The sequence below is a fragment of the Tiliqua scincoides genome, chromosome 13 (genome assembly GCF_035046505.1).
Source record: "Tiliqua scincoides isolate rTilSci1 chromosome 13, rTilSci1.hap2, whole genome shotgun sequence".
In the NCBI taxonomy this organism is placed as follows: Eukaryota; Metazoa; Chordata; class Lepidosauria; order Squamata; family Scincidae; genus Tiliqua; species Tiliqua scincoides.
The window spans coordinates 13,503,070-13,527,505 of NC_089833.1; the positions used below are offsets into that span (position 1 = coordinate 13,503,070).

The following is a 24,436-nucleotide window of genomic DNA, read 5'->3' on the forward strand; positions in this document are numbered from 1 at the left end:
CACATAGGGTCCCGTCACGGCAGCAACCCACAGAGGGGCACACAAAACAGAGGAAAGAAGGGCCACTCACCATCTCGTCCAAGGCGTAGCGGAGGAGGCCGTGCTCGTACAGGACGAAAAACCGGCGCTGCCATTTCTGGAAGGAAGCAGAACAGAGAGATTCTGATGCACAGTTGCTTTCAAGCCAATGTGGACACTTGAGCTTTAGTTCTCTGCTTCTTCGGCACTCCCATTGAATGCCCTTTTTGGTACCCCCACCCCCCCATCCCAGGCAAGACTGGCTCTTACCCGAGAGCGATGCACGGGGTTGTCGAAATCTGTGCCTTCCGGTGCCAGCAAAAGCCAGCCACCGTAAATAGGCTTGGCCTGAAAATGAAGCAGAAAAGGAAACCGTTATTCTTTCCAGCCACACACAGGTAGAATCAGGACATTTTTTTATAGAGTGCGAAGTTATGGCAACTTCTAGTTATGGAATCTGGCACAGCACCCCGTTTGCTTCTAGGACAGAAGAACTCACAGCAAACTTTGGAGGAAGGCCCCAAGACTGGGACGCAGAGCACAGAGTTGCATGCAGAAGGGGACTAGGATCAACCTTGGAAGCTCCAACTAGGGGACAGATTTTGGTGACCCAGCTGGGAAACATGACATAAGAGTAGCCCTGCTGGATCAGGCCAAAGGCCCATCTAGTCCAGCTTCTGGTATCTCACAGTGATCCACCAGATGCCTCAGGAAGCAGACAAGAAGATACCTCCATCCTGGTGCCATTCCCTTGCACCTGGCATTCTGACGTAGACTACTTCTAAAACCAGGAGGTTGCACAAACCTATCATGGCTTGTAACCTGTGATGGTCTTTTCTTCTAGAAATCTGCCCAATCCCCTTTTGTAGGCATCTAGGCCAGACACCATCACCACATCCTGTGGCAAGGAGTTCCACAGACTAATTAGACACTTTTCTTTTGCCTGTTCCAACTCTCCCAATTTTAGTTTACGTCTCTCTTGGCATTCCGCATGCTGCGGTTTGGCTCTCTTATATTTTCCAAGCATTGTTGTATGCTCATTTTATCACTGGCCACCTCGAGCGTCTCCAGCCCAAACGGATCAATAAAACTATTTTAATAAAGGCAGACTTGCGGCGCTCATCTTGCAGCAGGAGAAACCAAGCCAGCGTTTTGCACAAAAGATACAAGCACCCCGCAACTTATCCTCATCTCAAACTGATGAGCCAGAGCACATGCAACCACACTGGGTCCCCTTATTCCCACTTAATGCTGGCCTTGCTCCCCATCCCTGCCTGTTATCACCCTCCTGCTTCTAAAGTTATACTGTAAGCTCCTCAGGGCAGAGACACGTCAGTGGTATATTAACAGCAACAGACGTCAAAACTAAAACAGGAATCAAGGCTGTGAACACCTGCCATCCTGGAGGCATGGAGTTGGAAAGCTGAAACCAAGAACCAAGAGCCAACACTTTTTTTTATTATTATTTTTAAAATGGTGAACCGTCAAAATAAAACCTAGTTGCTTTATTTAAAAGCAAACTAAACACAAACACACTTGAGAGCCAAATTAACACCAGCTTCCCAGACCCGCCCTGCCAGTCTCACATTTCACAACGTTTCAAAACACATGCACATGCATATTATGGGAAGTTTGTCAACGCCCGATATGCCCATTAAAAACAAAAGGCTCGAAGGCAATTTTTGGAAAAACAGGTTTCATTCTTAACCTCCCTGGTCTGGAAGCCAAAGCGACCCCTTCCAATTTCAAGGGAGCCACGTTGGCATCCGCTGGACAAAGCTGCTGAAATGAAACCTCACCTCTCCTTATAACCTGAACAAATACAAAGAGGCTGGTCTCTGAGACTGCGTTTCCTCTGACCCAGTGAACCTTTGCGCCAATTCACACATGCACGTGTGTTCCTCAATTCCTTGACCCATCTTGGTGGCCAAAGAAGCGGCGCGGCTGTGGTAGTGTGAAGGAAGATGAACTTCACCACTTAATGTGCAAGCAAACTAAATGTGTGGACAGGCCACTGACAAATGGGAGATCACGTGATTGAAACACAAAGTACTTTCCTCTCTGTGATGGTAGAATCCGGAGTTCTCCTCTAGGCGCTGGGTGCATGGTAGCATCTTCCAGCCGTAAACCCATCATGCCTTGCAAGTAAACCAACTGCCATCAATGCATTGCCAATTACGGACAAGGTTTTCATTTTAGGTATGGGAAGTGGGGGTGGAATTTCAGCTCAGAGCCTGACATTGGCTGGACCCCCTTCTTTGTTATTATCCCCCCTCCTTTTCTCCAAGGATCTCAGAACAACTTAGCAAGGTCACTTAAGACTAAGAAATGCTGATTTGCCCAGGTCACCTAGATTGGAATCCGAACACAGATCTCTCTGCTCCTAGGCCTGTACTAATCCCCACATCAAGCTCTCTCTCTCTTTCTCTCTCTAGCCTTACCCAAAATATGAACACAAAACTATTGTGTACTATATATCTACGGTTACAAGGTTGTTGCAAACAGACAGCTACTTGGGTCAGCAGCCCTCCCATCCTCAGGTATGCAGTCTTCATTTGAACCCCCAATCAAATTTGTTAAGAAATGCCGCTCTGCAACTTTTTCACCTCATGGAGGTTACAGTCACCTCTTTTACAGTACAGTATATTGTGCTGCCTGCAACCCAACAGCATTTGCATCACAAAGCAGCAATGCAGAGGGTGTAAGAATCCAGCCATCACTGAACTTCAGCTTTTTGCTGACTTGTTTTAAAAAGGAAGTTTCTAGCACTCATGGTTTGCGAAGGAGTGTTTGAAAGGGAATGGGCAATGCCTGAGCAAATCTCAGGTGCCAGAGGAAGAAGGTGCAAAAGTTCTTCAGGCCAAGGAGCTCCAAGGCTCTCCGCAGCTCACTCTCCCATCCAACGGCCGGCAGAAAGAAGAAAACAAAACACAGAAGAATCAAAAGGAAGGAAAGATGTCTGGAGAAATGCTTCATCTGCTCTGCATGTCTTTCCTTACGTGTTACTTTAACAAAACAAGGAAGAGAAGGCCAAAATGTATCAACCACATCTTATTTGGTTCTTTCTCCAAGAAGCTCATGGAGGTCGTTCTGTTTTCCATTCACAACCCCAAGAGGGAGGTTCTGCTACAAGTGTGCAGAGGCTCCGGGACGCCCGGAAGGATTCGTGAATGAAAATGCTGCACGCTGAGTCAAGCCCATGGTCTGGCTGACTCGGCGTTGCCTTCTCTGACTGGCAGCAGATCTGCAGGGTCTTTCCCAGCACCTGCTCTCTGGTGCTTTTCACACGAGAGGCCAATGACTGAAAGTGGGACTCTCACAGCAGCTGGACTGAGTTAGGAATTCGTGTTTACACTGATCAGTTCCTCCTGAACAGTGTCACCTACACTGGAAGGAAAGTTTGGAGGAAGGAACCTTTTCCAGGCAGACCCAGAGGTGCTAGACATCCAACCTGAAGCCTTCTGAGAGGGCTGTAGGTGCTCATCTCCCAAGCCACAGCCCTGATCCCCTTCCCGAACCTGGCCAAACGCCGCAGGCCCAACTTCAACCCAACCGATCAACTCCCAAGTTATTTCCAAGCTTCTGCCGGGCCTCCCAAATCCACACACACACACCTGCATCTCAGCACCTGCCTCCTCCAGAGCCCTCCAGGCGCTCCAGGCGCTCCTGGCACGACCACTTTTCGCTCGGCTCATGGCTCTGTCTCCCAGTCCCGGCCGCTCCTCTGCCTGCTCCAACTTCCACTCACCATTTGGCACCTGTGCCTCTTCCGGCAGAGCTCTAGCCTCCCCACCCAACAACCCACACACCTTGTGCAATCTCTCCCAGCTCCACTCCCTGGCTGGCTCACAGCTGCCGCGCCCGCCCTGAACTCTGCGCACCCTGATGTGCCTATCTCTATGCACCGCAATGGCCAGGATGAGGCGGCATTCGCACCAAGAGCCTCTCCCTCTGCAAGGGAGAGCAACCAGCCCTGCATCTCCCTATCAAGGAGGTTCAAGCTTTAACCAACATCTTTAACCTACCCACCTGAAATCTTGCGCAACAGAAAAAAAGGCAAGGAGAGAGTTGGCCTCTGCCCCAAGGACAATGCAATCAAGAAAGCTCCTTTGCTACCTACAAGTTTTACTCCACATACGAAACACCCAGAATGAACAACAGAACCAAGCAATCCAGCATCCTTTTTCTCCATGGGGTGCTTTTCAGAAACATACAAGCAGGATGTCGGGGAAACACCCCTTCCCAGCAAAAGGCACTCCTCCTCTTTTTCTCTTACATAAAGATATAAATATGTGTCTATTTTTATTTGCAGTCATTTTTCTGGTTGGCAGAGGCTGGAAGCATTTGTGGAGAAGCACACGGACCCTGGCCCAATTCAGCTTCAAATGAGGAGTGATTCTGTTGGAGACCTAAAGATAAGCCCCACTGGATCAGATCAGGTATGCATTTAACTCAACATCCTGTTCCCAACAGAGGCCCAAAGCACAGAATGAACGGACCTGCCCTCTTACAGCACTGTCCTCCACTAAATGAGTATACTACTCAAGCAGGTGGAGGTTTCATTTAGCCATTACGGCTAAACATAGCAGACAGATCCATCTTCCACAAACCTGGCTTTAAAAGGTGGTTAGACATCTAAACCAATGGCTGTCACCAACTTTGCAGCATGAATTCTGTAAGTGAATTGTGCACAGTACAAAAGGCACATTTTTGTCTGGCGTTTGCAACATCAGAGAAACAATCTTCTCTATCCATTTTTTCCACACCAGGTGTAATTTTATAAGCAACTTTCTTCTCTACTGTCTGATCAAGGGACAGTATCGAGGCTTCAAATTTGTTCCAATCAGAGTCCCCCACACAGCTGGGAAAAGTACGGCAAGTCCACATTTCGGAAGACAAACAGAATTTGCTGTCCTCTGCGCAGCTCTTATCATCCATCTTGGCAGTTCGTCCTCACAGCTTTGAGGCAGCCCAGACCCAGCGACGGAAGCAGGTCAGGAAACAGGCTCAATTAGATACACACAGGGTTGTCAAAGAGCCGTACCGACACAACCCAGACATTTACACCGATCAAAAACACCAGAAGACCATCGAGAGGGACCCACTACTTCTCTCAGGTGGCCACAGAAGTGTTTGTCACTGGAAGAACACAAGATCACCTGAAAAGTTTACATATCTGGTTAGATTCCAGGAAGTCAGGGAAAGAGCAAGTTGAAAACTGGAACCATTTTCTGATGCACTGTTCTAGATCACTAGTTCCCAACCTGAGGTCCACAAGACTCTCAGAAATGGTCTGCGAGAACTTGGGGGAAAAGAAAGATCACCTTCTATGAACAAGCACTCCCCAAGGACCACCAGAGAGGGTGGAGAACAGACTATCTGCAGCTGCAAACAAAAGCAGCATGCCACAGATCTTCTCTATAAATAATACATCTTCTTTAATTATTATAAATTTAATTGTATTTTTTTGTGTGCAGGGATGGGGGGGTTGCATGTGGTCCACGACAATTCCAATGTTTGCCTCAGTGGTCCGCGGGCTCCTAAAGGTTGGCGCTGTTCTAAATGGTACTTGGCTCCTTTTTAAACAACTTGGAAAAAGGAACACTCAGATTCAGTAGTGAATTAATTAATGCCAGTGAATTACTTTTATGTTAATTAACTGAGAGCAAATCATGCTGTTCCCAAGCAACCCAACTCCAAGGCAAAGGGGGTATAAGTGAGGGTGAGATACGAGCTGGCCTAGTCCTACCTCCTCTTCTTTCCGGAACAATGACAGGCAATGGGCAATTTCATTTAGTTTAAGGTTGCCCACCAAGCCAGACAGCAGGTTCACCAGGGGTTCTGAAGAGCTCCACTTGTGCAATAAAGTCACAAAACTCACAGCACAATCCTGGTGCAGCAGCCTCTGTGCCAGCCTACAGTGTCACAAACGTGCCATAAAGCTTATTTGCAACTACATGGCGGCCCCCAGCGCTGGCAGAAAAGCCTGTTCCACCTGATGGCAGTAAGAAAAGTGCCAGGAAGCTCAGAGGCTTGAGCAGGGCAGAAGGGAAGCAAGAGTGGGAGCATTCTGAGACGGGGAGGGAAGAACGGGGCGGATCAGGTCTGGGAGGGGTGGGAACAGCAGGTGAGGCCTCCGCTGTATCCTGCCCTCCCTCCCAGGACTGAATGCCTGACACAGGGCTATTCGACCTTCCACCAGCAATTTAGCTGGCACAGATCTGAGTAGCCATACTAGGCAGGCTGCAGCGTTACTCGGGGTAAGGGGAAAAATATCCCCTTAAAAAAAACATTGGTCATGTGACCTGGCTGTGCCAGCACAGGCTAGGATTGGGCTGTCAGTTTCGGTCTCAGGATCTTCCAGTTTCCACAGAATCAGTGGGTTTCCTCCTCTAACTAGAAAATGTTTCTAGTCCTCATGGAGAAAAGTATGAAGAAGTGCATGGGGAAAGAGCAGCCCTATTAATGGAGTCAGTCGATGTTAACTGTTTCAAAATTCACTAGGTAGGGGTGGGAATGTGAACAAAATTGAGATTTAAAACAACAAAACTGCATTTAGTATATACATTTCTGGCTCTCAGAAGGAGCTCCCAGTGGTTTCTGACCATATCCACCAGTGCCCAGCAACCTGTATTCAGACAACCAACTGGGTTTCTGATTGGGATTTTAGCAGTATAGGAGGGTGCAGCTCTGATACACAGAACTGCAGGGCTTTCCCCAAGCCTATCGAGTTGAAAACAGACACATAATTTTTGCCTGCTCCCCTGGAAGTAACTACAACTTGCCACAGGTGAGCAGTTGTTCTCTAGCCTGGCCGGCAAGACATGCTGTGGAGGCAGTCAGTCCATCTGGGAACTGCGCCACCACCCCAACGGATGATCTCAGAGTCACATATTTATAAACAGCTCATCATGAAACAGAAAACTCTGGGACTCGGCAATCGGGTCTGCCTTTGGAACAAACTTCTGTCCAGAGCCTAGTTAAGCCCCGTCCGGCTACTTCACAAACGTGCCGTGACCGCAGAAATTCTAAAAAGACCCTCACATCTGGCCTTGTCACTAACCTCAATGCTAAAGGGATTAGGAGATGGGGTATCACGAGAAATGGTTAGGAGAAGCAAGCAAAGAAAGGACTCCGGGAGAGCTGCGTGACCAACCCCGTCAAAACATGTCCTAGAAGTTCACATTAGTCACTAGGAAAAATTCTTGGCCGAAGGGCAAAGGAGAAATGGAGGGTGGCCGGTAGGAGCTGCGCCAGGGTACAAGGCAGCCTCCTGAAGGCTCACAGGGCTCTGCTACTCCGAGTCCGGAAAGAGAAGGGAGAGAGCATCGCTGTCTTGGCAGACTCCAATGCCTTCCTAAACCATCTTCTGGGAATCAGAAGATGCAGGGCAATTAGCAGCTCTCTTGCAAACTACAAAAGCTGAGCTCCTTGAGAACTGCAGGAGCTGTGCTCTTTGAAAACTGTTAACTGTCCTGCAAAGAGACAGCTGATTTCTAAATAGCCTCAGAGCTTGTGGCAATAAGTTCTGATCTTTCAATCACCCTAGCTTTCATCGGAGGCTCTGCAGGACCCACCAGAAATCGGGTTATGATTCACTGAGCGGGTTCTGACCCACAGTTTGAGAAATGCTGCAGCAAAGAGAAAGGAACTGCTTTTATTAAACCAGCTCTAAAGCAAACAGAGCAGCTCCCCCCACCACCACCCTGAAAATTCCTATCCCAGCCAAGCAGGCAACCCTTCCCCCTCCCCCATCCCGCTACAAACAGGGTCTCTACAGTTTTCTGGTTGCCGCTGGAAATAGTGGAGGCGCATTTGACATTTGTAGAAAACCTTCCCCCTGTTTAGGTCTTAATAATTAGCCAAAGACAGCAAGATTTTTGCAGCATGATGCAACCGGTGATGGAGGAAAGAATCCGACCCAGCAGCCTCTTCCAGGACTTTCCAGAACGGGTCTACCAAGGGATCATTCTGGACTTGACCATAATCAATATACAGACACCTCCAGTGGTCCACTGAGAATTTTGCACCCAGGACCACAGAACAGTCACGTTCTGAGGAAGGGCTTAATTCTGCCCACCTTCTCTCCCACTGACAGACCCCGGGAAAATGGCAGGAACAAGTTACGAGTATGAATCAGGGTCAAGGGAAGTCTCCTCAAGAGGAAGGAAAAGCCCTATAGGTAGGGTTGGTTTTATTTAATTACAGTACTATTAAAAATGCATAAAAACACTCCCTTCCGGGGGTTAAAATATCCAAATAAAAACACAAAACACTGCACTTTAGTGTTTAATATACTTTTCCAGAAATTAAAATAGATTACTTTTCCTGCTACAAATAGATGCAAACAGATGTGGTTGCATCTGCTATCACCTACCCAGTTCATTTTTAAAGCAATTATAATGTATAATTTATTAAAATGCGCCCTTCAAATAAAAACACAACGTCATCACAATTTATTTTAATCAAGAAATTTTGGGGAAAAAAATGATTCCCCAAAAACCACAGCCCTACCTGTAGGACATGGAGTTTACCTGAAGAACTGCCTATTTCTGTACAAGCCTTAACATCTTCAGCAGATGTTCATTCTGCAGGTGCCTCCCAGTGTTTTTGAAGCCCAGGCAGGCAGAAAACAGGATGCACAGCCTTCTCAGTGATGGCACTCCATTTAAGGAATGCCCCCTGCGAAGAGGTCCACCTGGCACCTGCCTTGCTGGCTTGCAGCCTTGTGTAAGGTAGTGCTAAAAAGACCAAGCTGCAAATCAGAACTTTCTCAGTTTGAATCTCTCCTCTGCCAAGAACACACCAGGCAGCCTTAGGCAGACCAGATCGTCCCAGCCTTAGTTTTTCCTCTCTGCAATACAGGGGCAATAATACGTTTACAGCAGTGGTTTTCAAATTTTTTAGCACCAGGACCAGCTTTTTAAAATACTATCTGACCCACCAAGGTTTACCAGACGTTAAGAAAGGAGGTCTCAAAAGAAATATTTTATTCATTTACTTACAAATAATAACAACCAGAAAAAAAGACCATCAAACTTTTTCTCCCTCTATTTACACATGCCTGTAAACTGCGGGAGATCAGCTCCTTGGAGGGCTGTTAGCAGCTACCTTGCAAACTGCAGGAGCTGAGCTCTTTGCAGGGTAATTAGCAGCTACAGTATCTGATTTTAAAATAGCCTCTTTCCATCACCCTTTTGCGACCCACCAGAGTGTACCAGCCCACAGTGAATCACTGCAGTGCTTCTGGACTGGGCAAACATTTTCACTAGTGATATCTTAGCAGGCAGGTACTATCATTCCCATACTTTAAGAGGAAAAGTTGAGGCCAGAGAACTGGATTCCCCAAGTCCACCAAGCAGGTTTATGGCAGTGGTGAGATCAAAACCAGGGCCCGTGCAGGTAACATGCCACACCGTCCCTTTGACAGGATATTCTGTAAGCAGCAGAAGGCAGACCGATTGCGCCACACAGCTGTTTCTGTGTTTGCACGGACTCTATAAAGGATCTCTTCATAGAATAATCCTATGTACACGGTGCGGTCAACGTTTGTTTGGCAAGCTCTCTGTTTACCCTGGGATTCATTGTGCTCACCTCTCCTATTGTCCTAATGCACAGGGATCTGGGTGCGCGTTCCACCTGAAGAAAGACACTTGCAGGACATGCATGTTACCACACCAAACCAGGGTGGTGCAGTGGTTCTGGAGTTGGACTTCAACCTGGAAGATCCAGGTTCAAATCCTTGCTTAGCCACGAAGCTTCCTTGGTAAACCTTGGGGGCCAGTCAGTTGCTCTCAGCCTCACCTACCTCACAGGTAGGTGCAGAAAAGGAGGGAAGGAAACATTTACACCTTCCCTGAGCTCCCTGGAAGAAAAGCAGTATAAAAACGTGGAAAATAAAAATCAACCATAAACATTTGCAAGTGTGATCCTCCTTCCTTCAAAACTGAGGGAGGCCAAGGCAGGGTCATCCATAAGGCTGAGAGGGGCGCTCATTCACTCACTCACTTGAACTGGCAGAAGGAAGAGGGGGTCAGAGGAAGCATGGTGGAGAGGAGAGTGGAGAGCACCCGAGGCAGTCTAGCCCACCACTCTCTTCTCCTTTGCGCTTCTTCTGCTCTGCCCCACTTCCTTGCCCAATCCAAGAACTGGGATGAGGAGAGGCTGGCACATTACGAGGTAAGGGCGGATCAGAACTTGGCACTCAGGGGTCCGAAAGACTCAGGCCAGCCCTGAGGGTTGCCCTTGTTTACCTCCCTTGCATTGCTAGTGAACAGCCCTGTTAGGACTGTACAAGTTGGACAGCACTGTCCTGAACCTCAAGGGGCAAACAAATCATTCCACCGGCGAAGCAAGGGGAGCGAGCGGTCAGAGACTCCAATCGATGGTCTCACCTCTTGGGGAGTGAGCAGGAGAGGGCTGAGGGTGGAGGGAGGCAGCGGATTTTTTTTTTATTTTTTCAATTTTTTAAAAAAATCCACGTGTGTGACATCGCACCCGGAAATAACACCACTGTTGGGTGCAATGTGGGAAGGGCATCATTTTTAACTTTGCCCAGGACTCCAGGGTGGCTAGCTACGCAACTGGTCTGGCCTACCTCTCAGGACTGCTGTGAGGGCAAAATAAGATAAAGGGCTCCTTTGAGAAAAGGCAGAACATGAGATGTCAACAACAAACAGGGATTTTGCATGCAGAGATAAGAACGTAAGAACAGCCCCACTGGATCAGGCCAGAGGCCCATCCAGTCCAGCTTCCTGTATCTCACAGCGGCCCACCAAATGCCCCAGGGAGCACACCAGATAACAAGAGACCTCATCCTGGTGCCCTCCCTTGCATCTGGCATTCTGACATAACCCATTTCTAAAATCAGGAGGTTGCCCAAGCACATCATGGCTTGTAACCCGTAATGGATTTTTCCTCCAGAAGCTTGTCCAATCCCCTTTTAAAGGCATCCAGACCAGATGCACTTTCTTCTAGCAAAACAAAAAAGAAATAAAATTCAGCTCACTTTTAAGAAACAAAAACAAAAGCAGCACACTGAGACTTCACTTCTGAGGCCTCAGGCTGAAGGAAGCACCTTTCTATGGAAACCTAAACCTTGGGGTTAAATCTTATCTGGCTGACAAGGCTGTCAAACACATCAAAGTCAGCTGTTGCTTTTTAATTGTATGCAAATTTAGTGGCATGGAAAAAGGTGCTAGCAAGCCCACAGCTATTAAAGAGGCTTATCCTCTGTGCAAACACCAAACAGAAAGAGAGGAATGCCAGGAAAAGCACTTTGCAGCCCTCCTTCTGGAAAGATCCCAACAACCTGCAGCAAAAAAAAATTCCAGCCTGAGCTGGGTGCAATGTGGGAAGGCTGGTGATTAGAGCACTCACTGCCTAGGTTTTCCAAAAAGTGGTGGTGGGGACAATCTGGACCAGGGCCACAGCACTGGAGGGTGGGAGGAGGAGGTTAATCCATTGGCACAGGTTAACCCTGATCCAGTTCTCTCCCAAGTTTTTAATAACGGAGGAGAAAACGTATGCAAACACATCAAGGTCACAGCTACCGGGTTGAGCCCCTTGCCACCCACGTGCATGGCAAACCCAGGAGAAGATGAAGCCAAGGCAAACTCCAGCCCGGGTTTTGATGTGCACCACCCTCTTTATCGCAGGCTTGCAAATGACCCCTGGTCCAACCACCTGCAGCAAATGGAAACCATTTTCAGCTGGAGAGCAGCTTGACCAACCAGGGGGAGTGCTGTTGCTTTCCATTCTCCCATCCAGCCTGCCCAGCACTTTCCAGGTGTTTACTGGGCCACAAAACAACCAACAGAGCTATGCAGAGGGTACTAAAAAGTGTTTGCAGGCTAGTAAATTCTGCGGATTCCTTTGCAAGGCTGTGTGATAACCAGGGAGGGGCGAGGCTGCCCTGCCTCATTTCAGAAAGCGCTCTCCTGACACCAGCTAACTCAGAGTTTCTCCACCAGTGCTACTCGTACCACCAGCGGCACTTGAGACGGGGCCGGTGGTACATGCAGGACCCCCAGGCCCTGGCCATCTGCCAGCAAAACGAGCAGCGCAACGCGACAACCAGCAGTAGGAGGCTCAGCAAGCGTGTGCAATTTTCGTGTTCTCGAAAAATCCCTCCAGTCCGTCCAGAGTCTCTTACTTGTGATCGCTGCATCACATTTGGCCTCCCAGTCCAGAAGTACCCGGTGATAACATCATCACCAGTTCCTCCCAACAAGTGGACCATGCAAAGTAGGGGGACAAACATTGGCCCATTTTCCATTCAGAACAATACAGGCCTGAGTTTGTTACAAAGGTCACCCCCATTCCAAAGCTCACAACCACCTATGCCGTATTGGGGCCACAATGCCCACAAATGACGGCCACATCTTCCTGCCTACCTGAGACTGGAAAGGCGGGGCACAACTGGTCTGCATTCAGCTAGGTGAGACATTCACTGTGCCAAGATCAAGGTAAGAACATAAGAACAGCCCCACTGGATCAGGCCATAGGCCCATCTAGTCCAGCTTCCTGTATCTCACAGCGGCCCCACCAAATGCCCCAGGGAGCACACCAGATAACAAGAGACCTCATCCTGGTGCCCTCCCTTGCATCTGGCATTCTGACATAGCCCATTTCTAAAATCAGGAGGTTGCGCATACACATCATGGCTTGTAACCCGGAATGGATTTTTCCTCCAGAAACTTGTCCAATCCCCTTTTAAAGGTGTCCAGGCCAGTCGCCATCACCACATCCTGTGGCAAGGAGTTCCACAGACCGACCACACGCTGAGTAAAGAAATATTTTCTTTTGTCTGTTCTAACTCTCCCAAAACTCAATTTTAGTGGATGTCCCCTGGTTCTGGTGTTATGTGGGAGTGTAAAGAGCATCTCCCTATCCACTCTGTCCATCCCCTGCATAATTTTGTATGTCTCAATCATGTCCCCCCTCAGGCGCCTCTTTTCTAGGCTGAAGAGGCCCAAACGCCGTAGCCTTTCCTCATAAGGAAGGTGCCCCAGCCCCGTAATCATCTTAGTCGCTCTCTTTTGCACCTTTTCCATTTCCACTATGTCTTTTTTGAGATGCGGCAACCAGAACTAGACACAATACTCCAGGTGTGGCCTTACCATCGATTAAGGTCTTTCTAGCTCTAGCGTTCATTGGTTGGGTGCTTCCAGAAAATGCCCCAGGGAAGTTCACAGATGTGGTTGAAGGTCACAGCCCTCCCCTGTTGGTTGCCACCAGTATTCAGGGGCTTACTGCCCCAGTGGGCATTCCATTTATCTCTAGGGGCTGAAACCTGCTGACACCCTCCTCCTCTGTGAATCTAACACTTTCCGAAGGCGTTCTCCACCAGTGGCCATCTCCACTGTCAGTTTCACTGGATGAGCCCAAGTTCGGCTATGCCAAAAGAAACAGCCCCTTTTCACACCCGGATGATCAGAGAGGCCAGGACCTAGGAAACAGGAGCTCTGCCACAGCCCCGCCAGATGTTCACAAGCTGTGCAGTCCTACAACATATGGAAGAGTGCTGTGACCCCCTTTAAATGCAGCAGAAACCCATCCCAGGCAGGCATTTAGCGCACACGCAAAACTAACTGCAAACGCTCTCGGCCACCGTCACGTGAGGATGTGTGTTGGTTGTGTGCAAAATCCAAACACGTGGCACAGCCAACTTTCACCAGACTTGGTGTGGGATTGTTTGCTTCATTGCACATGCTGAGCATTGAGCTCCCAAGTCGGCTTACAGGAAGCCACAATGAGGCCGGCGGCAGCAGCCACCCGCGTCACCGCCAGCTGGTACCTTAGAGGAGAATTATTAACAGGAATCAGGATTAGAAGGAAGCAGGTAAAGCATAGCAATCAGCTCCCAAAGCTTCAAGCACTGGTCATTTGGGAATGCTGCATTCATCTGTTCCAGGAACGGTGGTGCTGGACACACTAAAGTCCATTTAAGCCCTATCCTCAAGCCTTCATCCATGCACACAATGAACGCAGGAGGGAGGCAGCAAGTGCACACCAGAAAGCCCCACCCCTGGCACTCTCCTGAAGCCCAGCTCCCCATGCATGCAGATGTACCAGGAGAGAATCTCCCAGCAAACCAGAGGGCATCACCATGATGCCAGACCACCAGGGGAATCTCCCTAGGTACGGTGTTTGTCCATGCAGAAAAATGCTGTATGCATGAAGAGGGAGGCTGCATTTGGGGGGCATGTCGCCAGTGCTTCCCACCGAGAGCATTGCATGCTCATTGTACGCATGGATGAAGGTCTGAAGAAGGTTTCAAACACACCATTCATCCAATGGTGTCCTCTGAAAGCTCACAAGTAGGGCATGAAGGGAACTGCTCTCCTCCCAGCACTCTAGAAAGGGAAGGTCTATTTAGCTTGTTCAACCAAGTAGCTTTCGGTATCATTGATACAGCACTTGACCCCAGAAAAGACGAGACAGGCCCTGCCCCAAGAGATGCACAATTCAAATTCTGATGCAAGAGACAAAACAGAAAGAGGTTAATAGTGGAAGGACATCCCCTAAGATAACGGTTCTTCCAAGTGGGTTGGGAACCACTTGGTGGGTCAAGACCCAATTTCTGGTGGGTCCCACAGAGTCTGCAATGAAAACACGGCTGATGGAAATTTCAGAGAACTGATTGCCTCAAGCCCTAAGGCTATTCAAATGGCTGCTATCTATCCTGCCAAGAGCTGAGCTCCTGCAGTTTGCAAGGTAGCTGCTAATTGTCCTGCAAACAGCTGAGCTCCTGCAGTGTTCAAGCTTGTGTAAGTAGAGGAGATCAATGTCTGAGCATCTTTTTTAACCAAGTTCATCAATGACAGGTAATGGAGGCAGGTGAAGATTGGGTCAAGTTACGAAACCCCTCAAGCCTTAAGAACATATAAGAACATAAGAACAGCCCCACTGGATCAGGCCATAGGCCCATCTAGTCCAGCATCCTGTATCTCACAGCAGCCCACCAAATGCCCCAGGGAGCACACCAGATAACAAGAGACCTGCAAGGCTTCTGGGAATTGTAGTTAAGAACATAAGAACAGCCCCACTGGATCAGGCCATAGGCCCATCTAGTCCAGCTTCCTGTATCTCACAGCGGCCCACCAAATGCCCAGGGAGCACACCACATAACAAGAAGACATGCAAGGCCTCCTGGGAATTGTAGTTAAGAACATAAGAACAGCCCCACTGGATCAGGCCATAGGCCCATCTAGTCCAGCATCCTGTATCTCACAGCAGCCCACCAAATGCACGAGGGAGCACAACTTGAGACTATCCATTAGGGCTGCCTCATTACCAGAAATGGATCAAGGTTTTTTTCCCACAAATAAAATATTACTCGTAGGTAAATAAAAATATTAGTTCTTCCTGGATCACCTTTTTAAAAAGTCTTGTAAACTTGGTGGGTCCCGATAGGGAGTCATTTTGAGAGGTGGGTCACGGTGCTAAAAAGTTTGGAAACTACTGCCCTAGGAGACCTGCACAAATCCACACAGGATGAGAGTATCAAAGGCTATTAGGAGCTATGCAAAACTGATCCCCCCGCCCCCCATATTCGGAAGCAGTGTGTCCTCAGGCATCAGATTCGGGGACAGATCAGCACCGTCCTAAACGTGCAGCCTTCCCAAAGGTACCTGGCTGGGCGCTGCTGGGACCAGGCTAACCCAACAATGCAAATCTTAGGAGCTTATTTCTTCCAAACCGCATTTTACACGGGAAATGAAATAAAAGTGAACACAACTTACAGCAGTCAAAATTCCAAAAAGAGAGTCCATTAAGGAAACATTTAAAAAAAAGCAAAATCTGGCAAAGCCTCTACCCAGCCAAGATAGTGTCCCAGTTCTCAAAGCAAACCTGTGTCTGGGCTATACCACTCCAGATGGCCAATGGGGGGGGCAGGATGACGAAACGGGGGCACATTCATTCAACTGCAGATACCAAAAAAGTTCCCTTCGCACTGACAGCTGGCAGAAGGCTAAGCTAGCCCCTGCCTCCCTCGTGTGCTAGTTTTCCATGTATAGACAGAGGAACTTTGCATCGCGCAGGCCCTCACCTGTCATCCAAAAAGTGGTAGAGCCCTAGCACAGGTGGACTACCTCATTCACTGTTTGCGGTAACCCGGATCAGCATTCACCTCCTAGCCTGTTCCAAGCAGAACCACAACCTTGGGAGCCTGCCACAACAACAACAACAACAACAACAACAACAACAGGATAAAAATCATACAACTACGAGCACACCAAGGATACAAAATAATTTGCTTTCCCTACAAGAAACAGCTAAATTCTTGGACAATGTTTAGTTTTTTTAGAACATGCCTAAGGAGAAGAGAGAATGCCCTGGGTTCATACAATTACATGTGAATAGAGAGAAGTTTATTTTTTTTCCTTATCTGATAATAATAATAATAATAGAATTTGATGAAGAGAGGGAGTCACCAAATGAAATTGATCAGCAGGATATTCAGGACAGACTGAACCTCTTTCTCAAGCAACCCATAATGAAGTTATGGGATCCAATAAGGGCTGCTAGCTTAGCCGGCTTTAAATTCAGTTATCAGACAACTTCAAGGAGACGGCAAAAACTATTCAGAAGGCAATCCACCTCCAAACACTAAATGCTGGGGGATGGACAAGAGAAGGCCAGGCCTTTTGCTTAAATTCAGTGGTTCTGGATTTTCCGGAAGTATCCGATAGGCCACAGTGGGAAACAGGATATTGGCCTTGAAGGCCTCTGGAGGGAAGGAGGGAGAGACAGAAACACAGTCTAGGCTTTCCTAAAATCATAAATCACAGCCCCGGTCCCTGAATCGCAGGGCTAAACTAACAGGGCTAAACCTGGCCTGTGTGGTTCAGAGGCAAGCCTGCCTGCTCTCCCCTTTGTCCAAACACTTCCACACACACTCACGCAGACGCATTTTTTCCATATTAGCTTGCAGATTGCATTATCTCTCCGGCCTGTTTGTCCCCCCCCCTCCCCAACACACTCCCCCGTCCTGCTCTGCAATATGACTGATCTCATTTCCATAATAGGATTGTAACCATGGATGTCAGAACTAGTGCAGAATCCAGAGGGGAGAGGGGGCGGGTGGGAAAGGCAGGCAGGCACACACTGGGATGTGAGATCATCAAGCCCAAGGAGGCCTGAAGATTAACCTCCCCACCACTCCTCATCTTTAAAAAAATGTTTATCAACAGCAGACACAACACATGCCCTGAGTGTCTCCAAAAGAACATGCTTACGTCCACCCTCAGATTAATGGCTCAGGGTTTTGGATCTACACCTACAGACTTCTGTCGGAAGACAAACTCGATATGCAAATCCTTTTTACAGAAAGGGTTTTACCTGAGGGAGGAAAATAATAAGAAACTAAAACCTCTCCCAGGCGCCTGTCGGCAGGCCTCTGAAAAGGGAGGAGGAGAAATCTTTCCCAGTGCTGTCAGCCTTTTGCATTTCAAGATTCTAGCCCTCAAGGGGGGGGGGAGAGAGAGAGAGAACGCTTACAGCAAGAGCTGAGGTTCTCATTTAAAAGGCGTGCAACACATCATTAATAATATTTATAGACCGCTTTTCAACCCGGAGTCATTCACCAAGCAACAGAAATGGTCCTCTGACCTCTAAAGGCTCACAGCCTAAAAATCTACTAGGTGCCCAAGCTGATAGGTGTGTGATAGAAGACAGCTCTTCTTGGAAGAACTGAAAGATCAAGATCGGGAGGGGAGGAAAGCAGCCTCTGATGGAAGCTTGTTTTCATTTAAGCAGTAGTGGTGGTGGTGGTGGTGGTGGTGGTGGAGAGATGCTACTCCTAAGGGGGTGACGACTGCGCAGGCCCAGACTGGAAGGAGGTCAGAGTTCTGGTCAAGTTCAAAAGAGGGCCAGAAGACCCACCAGTTTTTCCAGGATGATCAAGCAGCCCTGACCTCCTGCAAGAGACCATCTCACAGGACCCTGTAGTAGGCCCTTGCACACAAGGCAAGGCCTGTCTTGTATTTTTCTCCCCGCAACTTGGTGCAACTGACCAGTGCAGGGCTGCAAGGACTTCAAGCACCCCCACAAGAGAAGAGCCCCCCTTTCGCCCACCCCACCTGTGATGCCTGGAAAACTCCTCTCCTGGCTCCCCTTTTGCCACTCACTCACCTGATTCAAATCCTCGTCGTTGAGCAAGTGAGACTCCCGGGGCTTGAAGCAGTTCTGGCATTTGCTCTTATTGAAGATGTTGGCTTGAAATTTCCTGCAGGGGTTCTCTTTGGAAGACATGATGCCAGCAGGAAGGGGTGGGAAATCAGAACTGCTGTCCAATATGTTTTAAGGGGGGGAAGCACCTAACACACACACACACACCCCCACTCCAGTCCAATGTTTTAAAGGGGGGGGAGCACCTGACACACACACACACACACACCACCCAGGGCGCAAGGCCTGACACACACACACACAGAGCCCTGCTGGGGGGAAAAGAGCGAGGGGCCCGATCCTCAGCGTGGCCCGGGAGCAGGGCTGCAGGAGTGTCCGTGCAGGCGGCGCGGAGGAGGCCCGGAGCCGGGCATGCCAGGTTTCCGGGGCAGGGAGGATGTCGCGAGGCCCGGAGCGGAGCTACTATGTTGCAGGGAGCGCAGGAAACCCGAGAGGCGCGCGATGCGGAGCCCCCCAGGAAGCGGGCCGGTCCTAGGAGGGCCCAAAATGGCCTCTGCCCGGCAGCCCCGGGGCGCGATCCCCGCCGAGCCTGCCCTCCGCAGCCTCCCCAGGGCCGGCGCGCTGCGGTCCGCGCCGCCTCATCGCCGCCGCGGGGCCGGAGGCATCGCCTTTGCCCGGGCGCGGTGCGCGGGCTCTGCGCCCCGGAGCCCCTCGCCAGCGCAGGCTGCGGGAGACGCCTCGCTCCTCCGCCTTCCCCGCCCGCGTGCAGGCGGCACCTCCCCTCGCCTGCGCCCAGCTCGCGAGGGCGCCGCTCTCCCGGGGTCTGCGCAGCGGGCACGGCCCCGCTCCAATGGCAGCTGCGCGGCGAACAAAGGGAGGTGCTGCCCGCTCTCCGGGGGGAGGGAGGCTGGGCGCACGCGCGGCCCCGGGCAGGCTGGGCTCCCGGTGCAAGCAGGGCTCGCTGGGCCCCGTGACTTGTTCCAAGCAGCCCTGCCTGCGATGCTCCGATTCTGGCCATGCGCGCTCCAAAGTGCACACAGGGATGCTCAGCTGATGCTCAGCTACCCCCCCCCCACCACCAGAGGGGCCCATCTCCAGCCCCTGGCACTGGGGGGGGCAGATGACACCCACAAAATGGGATCAGGCACCCCCCCCCTTGACTATCATTCTTAAAAGCATAGACTAAGGGCACAGTCCCAACCATGTCTACTCAGAGGTAAGTCCTATTTTGTTCAATGGGGCTTACTCTCAGGAAAGTGTGGTTAGGATTGCAGCCACAGTGTGTTAAAAGTACAGGTCTGTAACATTTCCTCAAATGCTGTTGCATGCCGTGGTTGCAGCAAGGTTAATAGATTAAAAATAAAATATACATTGAAATGAATGGGGACCCACCTAGTGGGTCCCGACCCACAGTTTGAGAAACACGGACCTAACAGCACAAGCCTGTGAAATATCATAAGGATGATGCCCTCTTACCCCATAAGTAAATTCCACCAAGATGCTCATCTATTTTTCTACACTCTGGGATGCTTCTAACTGGTGGGCTTGATGGGAATCAGCCCCTCTGGAAAGTCTCTTGGGAAGGTGACCAGAGAGTGGGAGTTGGCGCAAACACATTCAAATGGGCATAAAACAACAACATTGTCACACCGAATACAAGCAACAGAAAAAGAAGAGATAGTAGAAGATTTTATCTTAGGTGGGTTACCCTTGAGTGTAAGATCTAACCAGGATGAGACCCTGCTCCAAATTCCATCTCATGTGGGGGTCAGCTTGGCCCCCATGCACAGGGACTTTCCAGCTACAGCCCCAGAATTGTGAAATTCCTTTTCTAGAGAGATCTGAACAGCCCCCTTTTGACTGATCTTTTGATTAATTTGAAAGTACGTGTGTTGAACTAATTTCAGAAGAGTGCCCAAACTGATCTCTGCTCCCCCCATACTACTTTCTGATGAATTTTAAAAAAATTATTTTTGGTATGAGGTTTTATTTAAAATTGTGCAAGGCTATGGAATTAAAAAAAAATTGGAAGCAGTATATGTTTTAAATCAGGAGTCTCCAAACCATGGCCCAGAGACCACATCCGGCCCCCTTCACAAGTTTTTATCCAGCCCACAACAACTTAAAATATTTTTAATTGCTAATTTATTTGGTTAATGTTTGACATTTTTACTTATTATATATCATCTCTTAGTTTAAGCACAGTTTCTCTGTAATGTTCTGAATCATATAATTCCAAAGACAAAAAAGATCCAAGTAAAATTCATTCATTTAAATTTCATTCATTCCGCTCAAATGTGTAAAATATACAGTGCGGCCCTTGTACTGAAAAGTTTGGAGACCATGTTTTAAGTGATCTACCTGGGCCCCATTTATAAATGTTGAAAGAATCAACTTACAAGTAAGCCCAATGAACATAAAGCTATTTCTAGAGGTGGGTGAAAATGGTTTTATTTTTTTCATGGATTTTGGTGTTTTCTAAAGTTAGAAGTGCAGGAAGCGGTGTTGTGTGTTTTTATTTCATTATCACCATTTTCACCCACCTCTGGCTATTTCACTTCTTTCTGTATTACTGATGTAAGTTTAGGCTAAATGTATTAACTGGAAACCAGAATTGTTAGCTTGTTATTTTATTAGAGTAGTTTAAAGGAGGTAAGGATTAGGAATATATAGTCTGTTTTAATGCTTCTCGAGTTGACTTTTGTTTTGAGTTTATCAGTGTTTCTTTGTTCATGTGACTCGGCCTTCTTGTACCAGTTTATAAAAAAAAATAAAATACAAAGTTGAAAAAAAAAAAAAGATAAATGGTCATTCCATTTAAGGCAAGTGTTCTAAAGATCTGTTAGGCTTGGCAATCAGACATTGCAATCCCAGCCGAGAGTCGAATGCTGGGTGGCCTCTGAGGAATGAGGACTGAAAGTCCCAGGTCAGAGCTCAGCAAAGTCCTGCCCCTAGTTTTTGCTTATGCCAACCATATTGTATCCAGGCTGTCAATTAAGAGGGTTCTGCCCCATGCAGCAACATCCAGCCTTCCCTTTGCCACTGAACTTGGAGGAACCCTACTGGAGGCTTGTGTTAAGAGCCCTGCCCGGGAGCTGTATGAAAACCCTGTTAAATGACCACTGCCTGCATGGAGCTTGAATTCTAATCCGCAATATTTTGGCCTTTTGGGGACTGAGTCGCCTGCACCCGGTTCCTCTCCTAATGGAACACCTGCCTTCTGCCCAGACCACTGGTGCAAAATAACCCCATTGTGACTGTGTTTCCCCCTTGGCCTGGTTTCTTTGCCAGCTCCCAAGGGTGGTGGCTCTGGCTTGGGACCAGGGTGTCAGGAGGGTTCTACATGCTTCCGTGTGCTGGTCTCTCACTTTTTCTTTTGCTCATTAACCACCAAGAATATTTTAAGCACTGAAAGTCCAGGGTGTCTTTGAGGACGAAGGAGATAGGAGGGCCCAGGAAACCGATTCCAGCTGGGAGGGCCACACCCAGCCTCTTGTTTGTTCTATGCTATTATAATCCCCTCCTACCTCTGCATTATACACTCCTTGGCTAGGAGCCTCCTGTTTGCTTACTGGATTCTTTTAACTGAGTGGCACCGCACCACGGCCCACCCAACACTTATTTCTGAACACAGAGAGGTGGAAGCTAAAACAAACAAACCGTCTAGCCCTTTCTCTTTTGGAAGGCTTTGGCCCAAATCCCAAATGCAGAATGGCCAACATGTGGATTTCCAGGGGTGCAATGGGAAAAGCACTCTACACATGGGCAGAGGTACTCCTGACAAAGCTGGCTGCTAGCTGGTCACAATTGTGTCCTAGTCCTATCGCAAACAAAACTTTATATGAGCCAACAGGCCAACTCTCCTGGAACCCCAGCCCCACTGCTTCCCATTTAAAGATACTACCCTCAACAGTGTAGTTCTGAAAGCTCACAGGGTCTTTGCCAGACCATTATGAGGCTTAAAAATGTGTTCTCAGATTTACTTTGCAGCCTAATATTCTTCTGCATACTTAGGGAGTCTTCCAGGCATGTAAAAATGTTATTTATTTTATTTTTCACATTTTTCTCCTGCTCTTCCTCCAAAGAGCTCAGGGCAGTGTACATGGTTCCTTCTCCCCTTTTGTTCCTCACAACAACCCTGTGAGGTAAGTAAGAGAGATAGTGACCGCAAGAGACAGTGACCCTGCAAGAGACAGTGAATGGCTCAAGGTCACCCAGGAAGCTTCATGTCTGAGTGCAGATCTGAACCCAGATCTTCCAGGTCAAAGTCCAACTCCCTAATCATCCTGGTTCTTTATTTCTGGGTGGTCCTCCCTTTCACTTCCAAACAGATGGGTGCTAGCCTATCAAAGATCGGTATTAGAGGGAAGAGGTGGGAACCCACAATAAAATTTTGCAGGGTATCCACAGTGCTTAATAGGAAAGCTTCAAATCAGCCTGGAACTATTTGAGGCTTGGAGAGAAAACAGAATAGTAAGATTAGAAGATCAATAACAGGTGGGGGGGGGGAGAGAGAAGGTCTATTGCTGCCATTCTGTGCTTGGGGAAAGAGGGTGCTGGATTAGATTGTGACCTGACCCAACAGGGTTGCCCTTAAGTTCTTCACCATAATAGGTAAGTGGAACCTCCATGTCCAAGCACAGTTCACCCCTGAATAGCAGATGCTGGGAGCAAACAACAGGGGAGGCCTGTTGTCTTCAGAGGTTTCTGGCAGACTTGGAAAGCAGATGACGGACACTTTGTCTGGTCCAATAGTAGCACTACACAGAATCCTGGCGTCTGGGCTTGTGCAAGGCCCAAGAGTCTGTGGAAAGCAACTCTTCTTTTTGGAGGAGCTGGGGGGGGTCTGCCAGTGGGTCCCCCCAGGCCTGGGGTCCTCCAAATGTCCTGGCAAGTGTCCTGGTCCTCCAAATGTGAAGATGCAAATGGCTCAGTATCTTGCAGATGCATCTCGTTATTGCAGCACTGCCTGGCTTGTTTGATGTCAAGCCCAGCTCGGCTCCGGCCAGCCAGCCCGTCTCCATATTGTCATAACGCTGATAAATAAATATTAGCATAAATTGCGGTTTGTTTATAGCTGGGAACCGGCCCGATTGGATCAAAGGTGTCTTTGATCACCTCCACACGGCCAGCGCCATCAGCGCCCGTCTCAGAGATGCGGAGTTTAATCTCCCTATTCTGAAAGACAAATAAACCCACAAAGGGGTGAGATCCCGCCTACCCCAGTTCCCGAGTCTGGAGCCAAAGTTTTGCTGGAGATGAAAGCAGAGGCTGGCTTCGGAAAGGTGGGGGGGAAGGAGCTGAGTGGGAGGCCTGCCAAAACACTGGGCTTTCAGAGAAAGCAGTAGAAGGGTTTAATTTGTGTTTACGGATTTAAGCATTATTTAATAAAATACAGGCAATGACTAAACTCTTTACATGGCTAAAAATAAAGTCAAGCGATATATACTGTTCAGTGACGTGATGGTTCCAATGCTTTATCACACTAAATGGGAGGCCGTTGAGCGCAAGAAATGAGGCGGATGATCAACAGTTCTTCCTGAGTTCTCACTTGAAAGCAGATTTTTGTTGTAGTTGTATCGTTATAACAGGCAACAACATATAACAGAGCAGCAGTAGAGGTAGTGGGCAGAGGTCACTCCGCATCAACCTTGTAACCTAAGGCAACTATCTCAGCCAGCCTCATGAATGGGCCGGTCCTGAAATCAGGATAAATGTACGCTATGGGAATAGTGCCTCTTTCATACATAACTGTCATATAATTGTTCCTGGGTTAGCTTAATTTGTCCCCTGCACAGAAACGGGAATGAGGGGAGGATGGGAATCCTCACTGACCACAAGTTGGAGGAGGGGCTGTGGGCCTTTTTATGGTAGTGCGGGTGTTGGGACTCCCGTGAGCTTTGGTCCCCTGGTGGTCATTCTCTGCTCCCAAGTATTTTTAAAAAAACATTTTAAACCTTTCACCTGACCCCCTGAAGTCAACACTTAGTTCCTGGGGTTGAAATTCTCTAAGGGTGGAGACACTTGGTAAGAGAGTTGTAAACTGGCATCACAGTGGCTGCTGTGATGTCCATGTGCTTTTTATTATCTCTTGTCAAGCAGGTTTTAAAACAGTACGAAAAGCCACAAGGCCGAACCAGGACTGGCCCCAGATCTTCTGGTGTCTGAGGCAACCCACCAAAAGCTGCTCCCTGTTATGCAGTGAGGGGCCGGTTACAGATTCTGCTTCTTCTCCCATCGTTCCCTTCTCTTCCACACTTCTACCATTTTTCTTTTTCAAATC

The 24,436-nt window shown here is 48.6% G+C and overlaps 1 protein-coding gene across 3 annotated transcripts in view; it reads right to left on the reverse strand.

Moving 5' to 3' along the window:
- Positions 1 to 18,996, reverse strand: part of MPRIP (myosin phosphatase Rho interacting protein) — a 114,306-nt gene extending 95,310 nt beyond the window's left edge. For all 3 annotated transcript variants that reach the window (XM_066640723.1, XM_066640725.1, XM_066640724.1), the window contains exons 1-3: positions 18,157 to 18,996; positions 289 to 366; positions 71 to 136 (exon numbers count right to left, since the gene is read on the reverse strand). In XM_066640723.1, coding sequence (XP_066496820.1) covers positions 71 to 136; positions 289 to 366; positions 18,157 to 18,276 — 264 coding nt within the window. In that variant the 5' untranslated portion in view covers positions 18,277 to 18,996. The remainder of the gene's footprint in view (positions 1 to 70; positions 137 to 288; positions 367 to 18,156) is intronic.
- Positions 18,997 to 24,436: the final 5,440 nt, after the last annotated feature.